Source organism: Mercenaria mercenaria, chromosome 18, assembly GCF_021730395.1.
Source record: "Mercenaria mercenaria strain notata chromosome 18, MADL_Memer_1, whole genome shotgun sequence".
NCBI lineage: Eukaryota > Metazoa > Mollusca > Bivalvia > Venerida > Veneridae > Mercenaria > Mercenaria mercenaria.
This window is the reverse complement of record NC_069378.1, coordinates 56,150,532-56,167,954: the sequence shown is the minus strand read 5'-3', so window position 1 is coordinate 56,167,954 and position 17,423 is coordinate 56,150,532. Positions and strand designations below refer to the sequence as shown.

Genomic DNA, 17,423 nt, shown 5'->3' with positions numbered 1-17,423 from the left:
CCGCTCTTTAAGTCAAACAGTTTTCATCAGATCTTCACCAAACTTGCTGACAATGTTTGTGGGCATAATATCTCGCGGCTAAGTATGATAACCACCCAAATCGCCCCAGGCACTCTTGGATTATGCCCCTTGAATTAGGCCAAGTTCAATGATGGGCTTATTTTTTGACAGTCTGGCACTCTGTAACTGTTATATACCTTGTGAGCAACTAAGCTCTAAATTATAACAGACAGACACTCATTTGAAAGTTGAATAATTGAAATTTCTGGATGCATGAAGCTGCCTGTGGGATATCAAATGGACCCAAATCAATTGCAACTTAAAAATTATCTGAAACAATAAACAAAAAGAAATCACCCATTCGCTGGTTAAATTAAACTAACGGCAATTATGATTGCATGCAGGAAAGTGTCTGTGGGTTGTCAGTGGGTCGGGACTTATTCATTTGTTTGATTGCATTGAGCCTGCCTTGTTCAATAATTCAACAGGTAGTACATGTTTGCCTGGCAATAAAGCGCAGACGTGTGTCACACCTTCATTAACTATTTATGGAAGTTTCAGAACATAAATTGGAAAATGCCGGAGGTTTTATCGTACAATTTTCTACCCGTCAGTTAGTTACTGTGTTTAATTTGCAATGTTTGTTTACTGGATATAATTTGAGCAGACTTTTACTGAGAAAATAAGTGTCAAGGTCACATTTTCGTGTTTCATTGACCTTTTTTGGTGGAATGGTTTGAATGATTTTGTTAACCAGTTTGAGATTCTTTCTTAAAAAATTGAGACTCTAATATAGGAGGTGTGAAACTGACCTGTATGTTTAGGGTGATGATGGTTATACATACAAGTTACAGTCGCTGAATGAATTATAATTAACTGGATTGCGATATGACATTTAAATGAAAAGTTACAGATTTAAATCGAATTTAGTAATGTGTTTTAAAGTAACACTGAACATTGAACCTGTACATATTATAAATTTTGTGAAAATTATAATAAGCATCTTTGGTCCCAAACTGTATAAAAGACTAAAATATCTCTGCGAGATTTGTGATAATAGATTTTAGTATATAGTTAATTATGCAGAAATTTGCTCTAGTTAATTTAAGTCACACTGGAGTGGTTCAACATTTTCAAAATGTTTAACCACCAGTGTGTAGAGCAGTTTTTGCATGTATGCATGAAACCACCTTTTTTGAGTTGGTGGATTTGTAGTGGAGTATGATTTTCGGCTGTACTGCTAGGTGCTTTACCGGTACTCAAGTCTGGTGTATTGTGGTTGTGTGGATAAAGTTTTAATTAGTATAAATTTCTATGTATTCTGAGGCACTTTGCTGGTACTGCTCTTGTGTATTGTGGTAATGATTTGTTTCTATATGTATATAATTCCCCCCATATTGATGCAGTATTCCTTTGATAAAGCCATATACTCATTATTATATAATACTGCATTTTTGGCCATGTCCCGTAGCATGAAATACTTCATATCGTTACATCAAATAACTTTTTAACTGCATTAAGTGAACAAATAATTATCATTTTCAATAGTTTCTTGGATTTGGATCAAGAGCAAGGAATTTTATGTTTATGGATTCATGCAGCGTACCATTCTGATTTACAAAAGTGACATGAAATTATAATGCACATCTTCTTGGAAAATCAAAGCAGTGGGTTGTAAAATAATCTTTTTGTGATCGGTGACAGGTCAAAGGCTTTCTATTTATTGATTTCCACTTGATACAGACTAACTAACCATTGCTGATACTGTGTATGTTGCATTCCAGTACTGGTATAATGTTAGTCTTTGAAACATGCACCATTTCCGGAATTTATTGGATTTGTATTGTATATCAGGATTTTTTACTTGTAGTATCCATGTTATCCTTATTTGTCAGAGCAGCTGAGTGTGATTCATGGAATTTTGTGGGTTGGATTTTATTATATGTTTTAAGTTATTTGTCAGAATATTGTTCTTGTGTCACAGTGGTATATTTTTTAAAAATAATTCTCCGTTATAAAGGATTGAAATCGGTTTTGTAGTTTTTCATTTGGAGAATGAATTTTGTTGGTAGTAATTCGTGGTGTTTAAAGGTTGTATGAATATTGTTAATACGGAATTATGTTGAAGACTCCGGTCATATGCTGTATATTGTTTAGTATAGATTATTATATTGTATAATAAATACTAGGAAATCATGTTCTTTCTGGCATTCTTTTTGTTGTTCTTAGTAAGGTAACGAAACTTTTATGTTGTATACAGTCTGTCATTAAAGTGTCTTTCATATTTCTTGCTGACATGTTGTTGAAAGATTTTATGTTCTTTCGGTTTTGAGCAAAATTTCAACAAGTTTCAGCGATGTTCATAAATTTCTGTTTGTTGCCTAAATGTAATATGTTGTATTTGTCCTGAACACAAAGTTCATCAAGTTTCAGAAGTGTTTATAGATTGGTGTTTGTTACCCTTAACTATGTTAGATCTGAACGTTTGGTTTTGATGTATATCTGCAATTACAGCAGGTATGGATGTTTTGATTTCCATATTTCATATTTGTGATGTACATATAGTATATACACGAAACCAAAATGTTAGTCCAGTTTGCCTGGGTCAGTAATCATTACAGTGTTGGTTCACCTTAAAACCCTAATCAGAATATAATTTATAAGAAAATTATTAAATTTTCGATAGGTTAGTGCCAGAAGGTAGTAAGTGCCTTCTTTATTTATATGTACTTAGGACCATGAGTCTAGCTCTAACCTCACAGAACGGTGACCATTGTGCTGCGTCCAATCATCTTGCAATCAAAGAACTTTAGAGTAACTTAAATGTTACTGCTGGTATTATAGAGTTTGCATGACAAATTGCAGCTGCAACTTCTAGAGGTTTAATTGCCATTTTACATCAAAGCACTGGATATTATTGTTTGTAATTGATTTACTTTGATACAAATTAATGCATCTAGAAATTGCAAACATGAAAGTCGGATTGTTTTAACTACAGTTAGGCAAAATAATTTCAGTTACTATGGTAACAGGGTCATGAAACTAGGTTATTATGGCATAATGTGAAACAGTAACTTTAATTGAAGGTCACATTTGATTTTTGAAAAATCAAAAGGACTTGTTGCTAATTGCTGTCTCTGTATAGTATTAAATTGTATAGTGCTCAATGTTCTTTTGAAAATTTGTCATCAATATCATATTTAAATTTGTTTTCATGAGTGGTTTGTTTTGTTTATTTGTTTATTTATTTAACATTGGTTTTGTTTTGTTTATTTGTTTATTCATTTAACATGGTAGTTTCTACTGTTGACTTTCTTCTTTTTATTAGTCCCCTACTGGTTGAAAACCAGTTTTGGGGACTATAGGAATGCTCTTTTCCGTCATTCCGTCTTTCCGTCATTCCGTCATTCCGTCATTCTGTCATTCCGTCATTCCGTCCGTCCGCAATTTTGTGTCCGGTCCATAACTCTGTCATCCATGAAGGGATTTTAATATTACTTGGCACAAATGTTCCCCATGATGAGACGACGTGTCATGCGCAAAACCCAGACCCCTAGCTCAAAGGTCAAGGCCACAGTAGGAGGTCAAAGGTCAACAGGGCTTTTTTCCTGTCCGGTCTACAACTCTCCCATCCTTGAAGGGATTTTAGTATTACTTGGCACAAATGTTCCCCATGATGAGATGATGTGTCGTGCGCAAATCCCGGACCCCTAGCTCAAAGGTCAAGGTCACAATTGGAGGTCAAAGGTCAACAGGGCTTTTTTCCTGTCCGGTCCATAACTCTCCCATCCATGAAGAGATTTTAATATTACTTGGCACAAATGTTCCCCATGAGGAGACGACGTGTCATGCGCAAAACCTGGACCCCTAGCTTAAAGGTCAAGGTCACAATTGGAGGTCAAAGGTCAACAAGGTTTTTTTCCTGTCCGGTCCATAACTCTCCCATCTATGAAGGGATTTTAATATTACTTGGCACAAATGTACCTCATAATAAGACGATATGTCATGCACAACTTTCAGACCCCTAGCTCAAAGGTCAAGGTCACACTTAGCAGTCAAATGTTAAACATAGCATGAACAGGGTCTGTTTCGTGTCCGGTCCATAACTCTGACATTCATTAAGGGATTTTAATATTACTTAGCACAAGTGTTCCCCATGATGAGACGACGTGTCATACGCAAATCCCGGACCCCTAGCTCAAAGGTCAAGGTCACAATTGGGGGTCAAAGGTCAACAGAGTTTTTTTCCTGTCCCGTCCATAACTCTGCCATCCATGAAGGGATTTTAATATTACTTGGCACAAATGTTTCCCATGATGAGACGACATGTCATGCGCAACACCCAGTACCCTAGCTTAAAGGTCAAGGTCACACTTTGAGATCAAAGGTCAAGAGGATTTTTTTCCTGTCCGGTCTATAACTTTGTCATGCAAAGCAGGATTTAGATATCAGTTGGCACAAATATTCCCTGGATGAGACAACATGTCATGCGCAAGAACCAGGTCCCTAGGTCTAAGGTCAAGGTCATATTTAGAAGTCAAAGGTCAAATTCAAGAATGACTTTGTATGGAACATTTCTTCTTCATGCTTGGAGGGATTTTGATGTAACTTGGACCAAATGTTCACCACCATGAGGCACCCTTGTTTTTAGAATTACATCCCTTTGTTGTTACTATAAATAGATTTTATTTGTAACTTTTTTATTACTGGCAGTAGAGAAAAATCGAGACCACTTTTCTGTGGTACAGCATGCATGTTACATCCAATTTTTAGGTGTATTTTGACCTATCTCTACCTGGTAAAGAGTTTCTTGTGGACTTATATTATTAATTTTTTTTTTTTTTTTTTTTTTTTTTTTTTTTTAAAGATTAATTTCCCTTTGTTGTTACTATAAATAACTTACATGATAACATTTTTATAATCAGCCAAAAAAATTCAATATGAAAACAACTGTGGGTTTTTATATAGCGTCTATGCACATTTTAATCCAAGTGTGTTGTTATAATGTTATAACATATTGTATATGTAGTACAATATTGTTTATACATCATTGACAGATATCAGTTCATTATGTTATACTGCAGTAGAAAAAATTAGGTGCCTTCCAGTAGGGGACTTTGTATTGCATGGCAATACTTCATTCACTTGTTATTTTCTTATACAGACCAAACTTACTATTTTAAACAGCTGACAAGATTTGTTTAAATTATTCTTAGTTCAAGCCAACTTAAGTGATACATTATGATTATATATTGTTGGGACCTGATGATGAGTAAGGAAGGAATGGTGGCATTCAAAGTATCGGAATTCGAGTGAATAAAGTTAAAATGACTGTATTTCAGTATACAGGGGCTATCATTAAAACAGGATATGTTTGCGGTGCGGTATCACAAACTACCCGTGAAAATTGCTGCGACCCTTCTTTTTTTTTGCTGGCCGGTCAAATGAAATATTTAGTAATATTATTAATTTTTGATATTATATATGCAAAAAAGATCCCTACCTATATACACACACAAAACTTTGGGTCGCTTTACGGCAAACAAACAATTTTTAGCTCACCTGAGCACGAACTGCTCAAAGGTGAGCTTTAGTGATCACCCTGTGTCCGGCGTCATCCTGCCATCGTCAACAATTTGACTGTTAACACTCTAGAGGTCCCATTTTTGGCCCAATCTTAATGAAACTTAGTCAGAATGTTACCCTCGATAAAAACTTGGATGAGTTCAATATTGGGTCATCTGGGGTCAAAAGCTAGGTCACCAGGTCAAATAAAAGGAAGAGCTTGTTAACACTCCAGAGGTCACAATTTTGGCCCAACCTTAATGAAACTTCGCCAGAATGTTACCCTCAGTAAAATCTTGGATGAGTTCGATATTGGATCATCTGGGGTCAAAAACTAGGTCACCAGGTCAATCAAAGGAAAAGCTTTTTAACACTCTAGAGGTCACATTTTTGGCCCAATCTTAATGAAACTTAGTCAGAATGTTACCCTTAGTAAAATCTTGGACAAGTTCGATATTGGGTCACCTGGGGTCAAAAACTAGGTCACTAGGTCAAATCAAAGGAAAAGCTTGTTGACACACTAGAGGTCACAATTTTGGCCCAGTCTTAATGAAACTTGGTCAGAGGGTTATCCTTAACAAAGTCTTGGACAAGTTTGATATTGGGTCATCTGGGATCAAAAACTAGATCACCAGGTCAAATCAAAGGAAAAGCTTGTTAACACTGTAGAGGCCGCATTTATGATATATCTTCATGAAACTTGGTCATAATGTTAATATTGATGATCTTAAGGTCCAGTTCGAATCTGGGTGTTGTAGGATCAAAAACTAGGTCACTCGGTCAAATCAAAGGAAAAGCTATTTAACACTGTAGAGGCCACATTTATGACCATATCTTAATGAAACTTGGTCAGAATGTTAATCTCGGTGATCTTTAGGTCAAGTGTAAATCTGGGTCAGCTGGGGCCAAAAACTAGGTCACTAGGTCAAATCAAAGGGAAAGCTTGTTAACACTCTAGAGGCCACATATATAATATATCTTCATGAAACTTAGCCAGAATGTTCAACTTGATGATCTTTAAGTCAAGCTCGAATCTGGGTCATGTTGGGTCAAAAATTAGGTCACGGGGTCAAATCAAAGGAAAAGCTTGTTAACACTCTAGAGGCCACATTTATGACTATATTTTCATGAAACTTAGTCAGAATGTTTAACTTGATGATCTTTAGGTCAAGTTCGGATCTGGGTCATGTTGGATCAGAAACTAGGTCACCCAGTCAAATCAAAGGAAAAGCTAGTTAACACTTTAGAGGCCACATTTATGACCATATCTTAATGAAACTTGGTCAGAATGTTAATCTTGATGGATCTTTAAGTCAATAGGTCAGGTGAGCGATACAGGGCCTTCATGGCCCTCTTGTTTAATTACAGCCTGGAAAACTTACGAACAAGGGATCAATATTGTTTAAAATGAAAATTTAGCAAATATGATAATAATCTCTGTAATTCATTCTGAGACAGTCTGAGAGCCGTTAAAATATTTGTCTATGTCATTTAAACCATAATTCCATTGATTTCTGTGCAGCTGGTTTGATGTTACATATCAGCTGATTATGCCTGAATTTTGCACATATTTCCCCTGGTTCCCGTTTATGGTTTTAAAATACCTTTGGGAACCATTCAGCCCGAAGCTGTATTTGGTAATACCAATGATGATTAATAAGAAATATATCATAAGATCGTTTTCAATGTTTTTGCCTTTTATGGTGAAAAATTGCTGCTGTTGTAATTGCGCTGTTTTCTTGTTGTAATGTAATGAAACAATACAACATGATACAAAGAGGTACTAGGCCTGGTGAATAATTTCATGAGGGCATAGTTTGAGTGAATTAAACGCTTGGCATGTAACTGATGGCCATTTAAATTATAAGTATAAATATGGTGATTAAGATATAGTAAGTCACAGTTAATGGAGCAAGTATGGTATATCAGTTTATATCATTTATTCACTTAAAATGACAAGGGGTTTAAAGTGTCTCTTTAAGAGTATGTTGTAGTAAATCTTTTGAAATATTACTATGACAACCAAATATCATCTTTAGGAGATGTTCAACCTTGAAACTTAGTTGTGGTTATGTACAGGCTTAAGGTTATATCTGGATTATTTTGGTGTAAGAATGAAAAAAAAACTATAAGAAGTTATTTAAAATACTATTACTTTTGAAAAAAAATCCATTAGGGGGCTTTATTGAAAAATACATTTTAACTGTAAGAATCAGGATCTTAATTTTAATGTTTTTGCAATGATTTGTGATAACTGCAGATGATTGTTTTGGCAGGGATTTCTTGTCAGGAAATGTTCTTATTGGACTGTATGTCAAGGATTCTCTTTGTTAGGGATTATTCTTATCAGAGACTTTTGTCAGAAATTCTTTTGTCAGGAACTGTATATCAGGAAATCTTCTTGTCAGGAACTGTGTGTCAGGGATTCTTCTTGTCAGGGACTTTTCTTGTAAGGAACTGTGTGTTAGAGATTCTTCTTGTCAGGGACTGTATGTCAGGGATTCTTCTTGTCATGGACTGTATGTTAGGGATTCCTTTTTTCAGGGACTTAATTCTTGTAAGGAACTGTGCGTCAGAGATTTTTCTTGTCAGGGACTGTATGTTGAGGATTCTTCTTGTCAGGGATTCCTCTTGTCAGGGACTGTATGTCTGGAATTCTTTTTGTCAAGAACTGTATGTTCGGGACCCATGTTGTTACAGACTCTTGTTGTCAATGAATGTTGTTGCTTTTAAGTCTCTTAAGTGTTTTCTGTAACAGACTTGTTACCATGGACATTTCCCATGTTCTTGAGTGTTTGCTGTCATGTTTCTTTTAGTTTTTGTTGACACTTGCCCTTTTAGACTGTATTATTACTGATAAATAATTTCTGTTTACAAAAGACTTTGGCTCATTCTTGTAAGGACATTTCAAAATACAGTAGATTAAATTGCATTATCATGTAAAAGGTCACGTCAGATCTAAAAATGAGTCTGTAAGGGTTTGTCCAGACAAACAGTCTACATATTTGCATATTATTAGACATCTCTATAAGGAATATTTAGGACTTATTCAGTCTATATTGATCCAGCGATTAATTCTGTATCCATAACTGGGGCTATTTAAGCTGTTATGGAACTTTTTCTTAAAATTTTATGATCATTACCATATGGGAAAGACTTCCTGATTTGTTGGTTTGAGTTCAAAAATCAATGATTTTCCAGATAGGCTGTATTTTAGAGTTGTATTTTAGGGAAGTTGTGTGTAAAATTTCTGGTGAAGACTAAGTCTGCAATGACAAATACAGGAAAACGTAAATAATGTGTGTTAATAGATTGTAGTAACACAATAGTGTGATGACAAAGTAGTTCTAATACCATATAACTGTTGATTATAGTTACAGTTATTGTAATGCAATAGTGGACTGTAATATCAAAATAACAGTGGATTGCATGTAATATCATAAGTCACTGTGGATTATAATTACATTTATTGTAATAACATAACTGTGGATTGTATAATAACATAATAGCGGATTACAACAACAAAATAGGGTAAATGAACGTATCCTGTGATTAAATGTGCTACATTTCTCATTTGAAATACTGGAATTTCAAAGACTACTGAAAGATTCTGTCACCATGGTTACTGCACATCGTAATTACGACAGCCAAGGGGAGACAACACCATTCTTGGCTCATCAGTACTCATTGGTAAGACAAAAAGAAAATTAAGACTGAGATCAAATGTTTTTTGTCTGTGTAAGTGATCTGTGCAGTTGAAAATGGGACTTGTTTTAGTGTAACCAAATTTGATAGATTCATGAATACTTTAACATGATGCATACATATTACATATGCGTTGGGAGTGTTCAACGATTTGAAAAGCATTTTTCGGTAATTCTTATTTATTCTATATTGCCATGCATGATTTTGCCTTTCTGTAGGCAACAAATATTTATATTTCAATATGACATTGTATAGATGTAGGAATTCAACTGCCAAGACTTCGAATTCAATTTGACTTAAGTATATTGAATTTGACTTCTACAGAGTGAAAATACATGAAATTAGAAGGCATTTTGACGGGATATGAACATTATTTGAAAAGGCCCAAAATTTTAAGTAAGTAGTTCCCAAACACCAAGTTTCAACCATATGTGGTAAATATGCACTCTCCTGAAAAAGTGGGGAAGTTGATTGATAGTTGTGGAGAACAAGACTAATAGTATGAACACAAAAAAAGGATAGACAAACAGATACATTGGGATGTTTGGCACTGTCCAGTACAGATATTTGGTACTGTCAAGTTTTTGACAATTTTGCATCCTCTCCCACCCCACCTCCCCTACTTAAAAAGAAAAAAAGGTAGTTTTAGTTTTGCATGTGGAGTATTTGCCATTTAATTCATTTTACAGTAACTTACCAGCTCTAACTTTGGCTTGCATGGATGGGTAAGAAGGCCTGTTTTAACCATGGCCAAGGTTGTTTCAGACCCGAAAGAACCTAACGAAACCAAAAATATGTATATGCATTGAATGAATGTTTACATTGTATGTTGTATATTTCAGGGGTCACAAGATTCCAACTTCAGCCAGCAATCTTCAGACGTATCCCTTGATGAAGAGGTAGAAGCTATTCGCAGTGAAACGGCTAAACAGGCTTTAGCCCAGCTCGATAAAGCTAGGGTAAGTGAAGAATTTTTCACTGGTTGAAGATGCTGATGGAAATACTGTTGACACGTTGTATCTTGAATTCTAAGGGATCGAGCGTTTTACTTCAGGATAACCAAACTTTACCCAAAATGATATTTTGTGCACACGTTTTGGGGACTGAACTTGAAAATGTCTTCAAGATAGCTCAAATTTTTAAGATAAGCAAGTTCTAGATGTCGAGTTTCAACAGTATCTTGCTCAAGGACCAGCTTAATTTAAGTTATTGCGATTTCAAATATCATGCAAAAGAAATGAACTTTTCATTCTTAACATTTATAGTTCTCAGCATGACTTTATATACTAGTCTAATCTGCAGTGAAGAACCACCTCAGAATAAAGGTCACTACCAAAATATCTGCTAACCTATTCCCATTCAACCATAAAAAGTGGAAATTTACCTGTGTTTAGAGACCTATTCTCAACAAAAACCATTTTTAGTTCACCTGAGCACGAAGTGCTCAAAGGTGAGCTCTTGTGATCGCCCTGTGTCTGTCGTCTGTCCGTCAGTCGTTCGCCGTCCGTCGTCAACAATTTGACTGTTAACACTCTTGAGGTCACAATTTTGACCCAATCTTAATGAAACTTGGTCAGAATGTTACCCTCAATAAAATCTTAGATGAGTTCGATATTGGGTCATCTGGGGGAAAAAAACTAGGTCACGAGGTCAAATCAAAGGAAAAGCTTGTTAACACTCTAGAGGTCACAATTTTGGCTCAATCTTAATGAAACTTGGTCAGAATATTACCCACATTAAAATCTTGGACGAGTTCAATATTGGATCATCTGGGGTCAAAAATTAGGTCACCAGGTCAAATCAAAGGAAAGGGTTGTTAACACTGTAGAGGCAACATTTATGACCATATTTTAATGAAACTTGGTCAGAATGTTGATCTTGATGATCTATAGGTTAAGTTCAAATCCGGATCAGGTGGGGTCAAAAACTAGGTCACTAGGTCAGATCAAAGGAAAAGCTTGTTAACACTGTAGAGGCCACAATTATGGCCATATCTTCATGAAACTTAGTCAGAATGTTAATCTTGATGATCTTTAGGTGAAGTTTGAACCTGGGTCATGTTGGGTTAAAAACTAGGTCACAAGGTCAAATCAGAGGAAAAGCTAGTTAACACTTTAGAGACCACATTTATGACCATATCTTAATGAAACTTGGTCAGAATGTTAATCTTGATGATCTTTAGGTCAGTAGGTCAGGTGAGCGATACAGGGCCTTCATGGCCCTCTTGTTTCATTTGGTGGCCTTTACAGACATGTTTGACTGTACTTTTTAATCCCCTAATGGCTTTTTCTTTTGTCCACATTTATGTACTTGTATTCTTTAATTTACAGTTGAAGCCTGTAGCATTTGCTGTACGAACAAATGTATCATATGATGGTGCTGGCGGTGATGAAAATTCACGTGCACCAGGTCAAACAGTGTCTTTCCAAGTAAAAGATTTTCTACATATAAAAGAGGTAAGATATTTGTTACCAGTAATGATATACAAGCAATATATAATTATATATTATGCTTTTCAATGCATTAGCTATTGTGATCACTCGGCATCTGTCATTTGTCCATCCGTCCATCTGTCCACACTTCTCTTCAAATGACATTCAGTTGATCAAGGAGTTTAATTCTCAGAATTGCAGAACTCTTGTTGGCCTGGCAACAGAAATTTCTTCTCCGAAACCATTTGCTAGACTTCAGATCCTCTACCATCATTGTTCAAATTTTCTGATTGAACAAGAAAACATTGCCACAAGGGGCATGGTCACCTTTAGACTTATATAGAAAAAAAGTTTGAAATTATCTTGTTTCAGATATTAGGCATGTAGCTTTGTGTAGTGGTCCTCTTAACACATTTGTTCGAGTCATGCCCTTTGTATCAAAATTGGCCCAGCCCATGGGTTCACTTATTTTACATAGGGTAACAAAGGAAAAACTTTAAAAACTGTAATGCGTTAAGCTTAGGTATTTGACATGTAGCATTGTGTAATCATATCTACCAAGTTTGATCGAATCATGTTCCTGAGGTCAAAATTAGCCCTTCCCTTGGGTTCACTTCATATCCGAAAAAATTTTAAGATCTTCTTGTCTAAAACCTCATAGCCTTTAGCTTAGATATTAGGCATCTACCAAATTTACTTAAGTAAAACCCCTTGGGTCAAAATTGTCCTGCCCTAGGTTTTTTTGTTTTACATAGACATATAGGAAAAAAACTTTAAAAAGTCATCTTTTACATACACTTTAAACAGGAAAACATTTAAAAACTGAAATGCCTTTAGTGTAGATATTTATCGTTAACATTGTGTGGTGGTCTTCTAGCATTTTTCTTCAAATTATGTCCTTGGGATCAGAATTAGCCCCTCCCTGGTGTTCACTTGTGTGAGATATATTGATTGAAATTTTTTTTAAATCTTCTTTCATTTAGCAAGTTGAAGAAAAAATACTACAAAAAAATTTTTTTTTAGCTAAATGCCATGTGAATTACATAAGTATGCATGCTGAGATTTGAACCCTCAGATTACTGTTTCTTTAGACCCAATAACAAAATTGTTATCACCATGTTCATTTGTTAAAAAATAAGCTGCTTTGGTACAGTTATAGGTTTGAACTGTAAAACTCTGGTGAGGTATTCAGGGCCATGATGGCTGTCTTATTAAGATATACAAGGATGCTTCAGCCTCTGCATTTACACCCATGTGAAAACTAAATTCAACTTTTATATGAGTTATATTAATAGGATGCTTAAAGTATTTTTTATAACAATTTGTGGAGGGAACTCTTACTAGTTTATCATTATAAACCTTACTATAAATAGTAACAAAATTGCTGTTGAAAGCAGTCATTTCGGCCGCCATTGAATTGCCACAGGTAACAGTTACAGTAATGTCAACATGTTTTGACGTTGACATCATTTACCAGCGTCATTATGGCGGTTGTAAAGAATAATGATTGCATTGTTTATGAGAAATAGACTTACAGTTGAAGCTTACATTTTAGTGGAAATTTTTTAGCTCACCTGTCACAAAGTGACAAGGTGAGCTTTTGTGATCGCGCGGCGTCCGTCGTCCGTCGTCCGTCCGTCCGTCCGTGCGTGCGTCCGTGCGTCCGTAAACTTTTGTTTGTGACCACTCTAGAGGTCACATTTTTCATGGGATCTTTATGAAAGTTGGTCAGAATGTTCACCTTGATGATATCTAGGACAAGTTCGAAACTGGGTCACGTGCCATCAAAAACTAGGTCAGTAGGTCTAAAAATAGAAAAACCTTGTGACCTCTCTAGAGGCCATATATTTCACAAGATCTTCATGAAAATTGGTCAGAATGTTCACCTTGATGATATCTAGGTCAAGTTCGAAACTGGGTCACGTGGGGACAAAAACTAGGTCAGTAGGTCTAAAAATAGAAAAACCTTGTGACCTCTCTAGAGGCCATATTTTTCATGAGATCTTCATGAATATTGTTTAGAATGTTCACCTTGATGATATCTAGGTCAAGTTCGAAACTGGGTCAGGTGGGGTCAAAAACTAGGTCATTAGGTCTAAAAATAGAAAAACCTTTTGACCTCTCTAGAGGCCATATTTCTCAATGGATCTTAATGAAAATTGGTCAGAATGTTCACCTTGATGATATCTAGGTCAAGTTCGAAACTGGGTCACGTGGGGGTAAAAACTAGGTCAGTAGATCTAAAAATAGAAAAACCTTGTGACCTCTCTAGAGGCCATATTTTTCATGAGATCTTCATGAATGTTGGTCAGAATGTTCACCTTAATGATATCTAGGTCAAGTTCAATACTGGGTCATGTTGGATCAAAAACTAGGTCAGTAGGTCTAAAAATAGAAAAACCTTGTGAACTCTCTAGAGGCCATATTTCTCAATGGATCTTCATGAAAATTGGTCAGAATGTTCACCTTGATGATATCTAAGTCAAGTTCGAAACTGGGTCACATGCGGTCAAAAACTAGGTCAGTAGGTCTAAAAATAGAAAAACCTTGTGACCTCTCTAGAGGCCATATTTTTCAATGGATCTTCAGGAAAATTGGTCAGAATGTTTACCTTGATGATATCTAGATCAAGTTCGAAACTGGGTCACGTGGGGTTAAAAACTAGGTCAGTAGATCTAAAAAATAGAAAAACCTTGTGACCTCTCTAGAGGCCATATTTTTCATGAGATCTTCATGAATATTGGTCAGAATGTTCACCTTGATGATATCTAGGTCAGGTTCGAAACTGGGTCACGTGGGGTCAAAAACTAGGTCAGTAGGTCTAAAAATAGAAAAACCTTGTGACCTCTCTAGAGGCCATATTTCTCAATGGATCTTCATGAAAACTGGTGAGAATATTCAGCTTGATGATATCTAGGTCAGGTTCGTAACTGGGTCATGTGCGGTCAAAAACTAGGTCAGTAGGTCGAAAAATAGAAAAACCTTGTGACCTCTCTAGAGGCCATATTTTTCATGAGATCTTCTTGAAAATTGGTGAGAATGTTCACCTTGATGATATCTAGGTCAAGTTTAAAAGTGGATCACGTGCCTTCAAAAACTAGGTCATTAGGTCAAATAATAGAAAAAGCTTGTGACCTCTCTAGAGGCCATATTTTTCAATGGATCTTCATGAAAATTGGTCAGAATTTTTTATCTTGATGATATCTAGGTCACATGTGCTCAAAAACTAGGTCACTATGTCAAATAATAGAAATAACGACGTCATACTCAGTTCAACACTGGGTCTTGTGGGGATAGGTGAGCGATTCAGGACCATCATGGTCCTCTTGTTAAGAATAAAATACCACGATAACTCAGAAGTGTACGTATAATAATAACAAGGCTATGCCTTCTAACCATAATGGCACACCTAGTTTCATAATAACCCTCGAGCAGTTACGATACTGGGTTTGCCATTATGGCAAGAAGTTACAACCAAGCCGTATATTAACCTAAGGGATCATATCAGCAGTAATGCAGGTTCAATCCCAGTCCTGCATAGTTACATATTGTGTACTGTATTGATTGTTTGTTCTCGTTATTTCAGAAATTCAATAATGACTGGTGGATAGGGCGGCTGGTAAAGGAAGGATGTGATGTAGGGTTTATACCCAGTCCTGCCAAACTAGAGAGTATTAAACAGCAGATTAGCGGATCTAGCAGATCGAAAAGTAACCCCACGTAAGTCTTCATTAAGTGTTAAGTGTAAAAAGATGTAATAATACTCAAGAGTTAAGATGTAATAATACTCAAAAAGTTAAATAAAAACATGCCACATTGCAGAGGTGTAAAATTCTTTCACATGAAGAAGACGCCCAATTGACTCTAAGAAGAATGTCAGTCCTACCCAAGTACCTGCCTGTGCCGAAAAATATCCAGAGAGGCCAAGAGTCATGTGGGAAGTTACATGACCTAAATTTGATATCAGGAAAGAAAAATGTATTAGGCAGTGGCGAACACATCTTGATTTATTTAGTTCTGTCTGTCCATCTGTTCTGTCAATTACCTGTTGTTAAAATGTTTGTTAATAAGTGAGAATTCTCCCAAAATATGGTAGAATAGATCAGGAATAAGCCCAGTGATGGATATTGTTCACATTAAGCAAGCCCAGTTTTTACTCATTCATCTGTAATTATTTGAGTGAAAGGATGAGTGCCAGGGTTATCAGTGCATTTCAGAGCAGTTTTCTGGTTGAAAGATTTTCTTGTAGAGTATAATTATAATGTTTGATGAATAATAATGATTTTCATCAATTGTTCCAGAAAAAAATGCAGGAAGGATTCTTACAGCTAATTGAAGCATATGATAGATTTTCCGCAATATAAAAGCCTAGATTGGTTTCTACTGTATAACCCTGACTTTTTATCAGTGAATCAAATATTTGCTCTGTGTCTCCTGGATTAATTCATTTCCATTTCTAATCTAATCAGTTAGTACACACCAGGCAAAATGAAAATAATTTGTCACTTCTATTGATTGTTGTTATACGTTTCTTTGTTCATTCGAAACAGGCTCACTCAGCTTGAAATTTTGTAAGATTGCTGGCATGGGCCCAGTTAAGTTATAAAAAATGTCATTAACACCTACACATTAAAGAGGAATTTTTTCTTTGATGCATGGCAACGATTCAAAGATTTTTCTTGTAATTACTTGGTACTTTTTAGCCAGACCTGCCCTCTGAGCTCATTAGGGAGAGGGCAGGTCTAGGATTGCTGGTTTGAGAGTTTGATCACCAAGCGAGGTAAAAGTGTGTTCTCCATGACAATTTAATAAAAGGCATTGTGTCTTAACTCATTTGCTCTACAACTTTGATCTATGTGGAGAAGTTGGCATTTACTTGACTGTGGAGAACAGGTTAGTTCTGGTACAGAATCCAGGAACACTGTTTAAGGTAAACTCCCTGCCGTTACATGACTGAAATACTGAAAAACATCGCTAAACCCGAAGTAAACAACCAATTAACTTTTTAGCCAGGGGCATTTCTCTAATTTTCTTACATATGATCAGGAGGACAGTACTGTGATAGCAGTTGTTTGCTATTAGTTTCCTTGATTGTATATATTGAACATACATGTAATTTATACAGTCAACAGTAAACAAATAATCGGTTAGAGCAACAAAACCTTTCCACTTGGATTCGGGCTGTAAATTGTAGCTGCAAAAACTTATTTTCTCAGTCGAGATATATACTTCTGTTATGTGCTGTAACATTGATTTTTCGGGTAATGAACACGTTTCCTTGTAAGACAGTCAGTGCCTAATTAGATATAAGTGGTGTGACAGTGGTGGAAAAGACATTGGCATCACACTTGCACTGAATTTACACGTGATGTTGAAGCACATGATGTTGAAGATTTCAAAAGGAAGTTCTTATAATAATTTCTAGTGCTATATGTCTCATTTCTGGTTTTCAGTTTTGTGAAGACCCATTTGCTTGTAAGTTTTAAATTTGCCAGTGTAACAGTTATGAGACAGTCAAACCTGGATATGAAAACCAAATAAGGAGAAACATAAAATGGTCTTTATTAGCAGGAAATGTTTACTCAGAAATTAAGGTTGCAGGACCAGTAAAGATGAATGAAATTGATGGTCTTAAGTACTACCTCTTCACCCCTCCCCCCAATTACCACACTGTCCATCTGGAAGGTAATCCAACTGCCTGTCTTTCCACCATAAGTGCTT

General features: G+C 35.8%; 1 protein-coding gene and 1 long non-coding RNA gene across 11 annotated transcripts in view; one reads left to right on the top strand and one right to left on the bottom strand.

Moving 5' to 3' along the window:
- The window catches only part of LOC128550664 (uncharacterized), a 54,115-nt gene extending 48,499 nt beyond the window's left edge, over window positions 1-5,616 (bottom strand). The window contains exon 1 of the long non-coding RNA XR_008368369.1: window positions 5,563-5,616. This is a non-coding gene — a long non-coding RNA (uncharacterized LOC128550664). The remainder of the gene's footprint in view (window positions 1-5,562) is intronic.
- The window catches only part of LOC123538763 (voltage-dependent L-type calcium channel subunit beta-1-like), a 133,779-nt gene that overhangs the window by 86,253 nt on the left and 30,103 nt on the right, over window positions 1-17,423 (top strand). For 9 of the 10 annotated variants that reach the window (XM_045323077.2, XM_045323068.2, XM_045323079.2 and 6 more), the window contains 3 exons: window positions 10,113-10,229; window positions 11,601-11,726; window positions 15,289-15,422. In XM_045323077.2, coding sequence (XP_045179012.2) covers window positions 10,113-10,229; window positions 11,601-11,726; window positions 15,289-15,422 — 377 coding nt within the window. Of the gene's footprint in view, window positions 1-8,786; window positions 9,256-10,112; window positions 10,230-11,600; window positions 11,727-15,288; window positions 15,423-17,423 lie in introns of those variants that run through there. The other variant, XM_045323078.2, reaches the window with a different exon arrangement.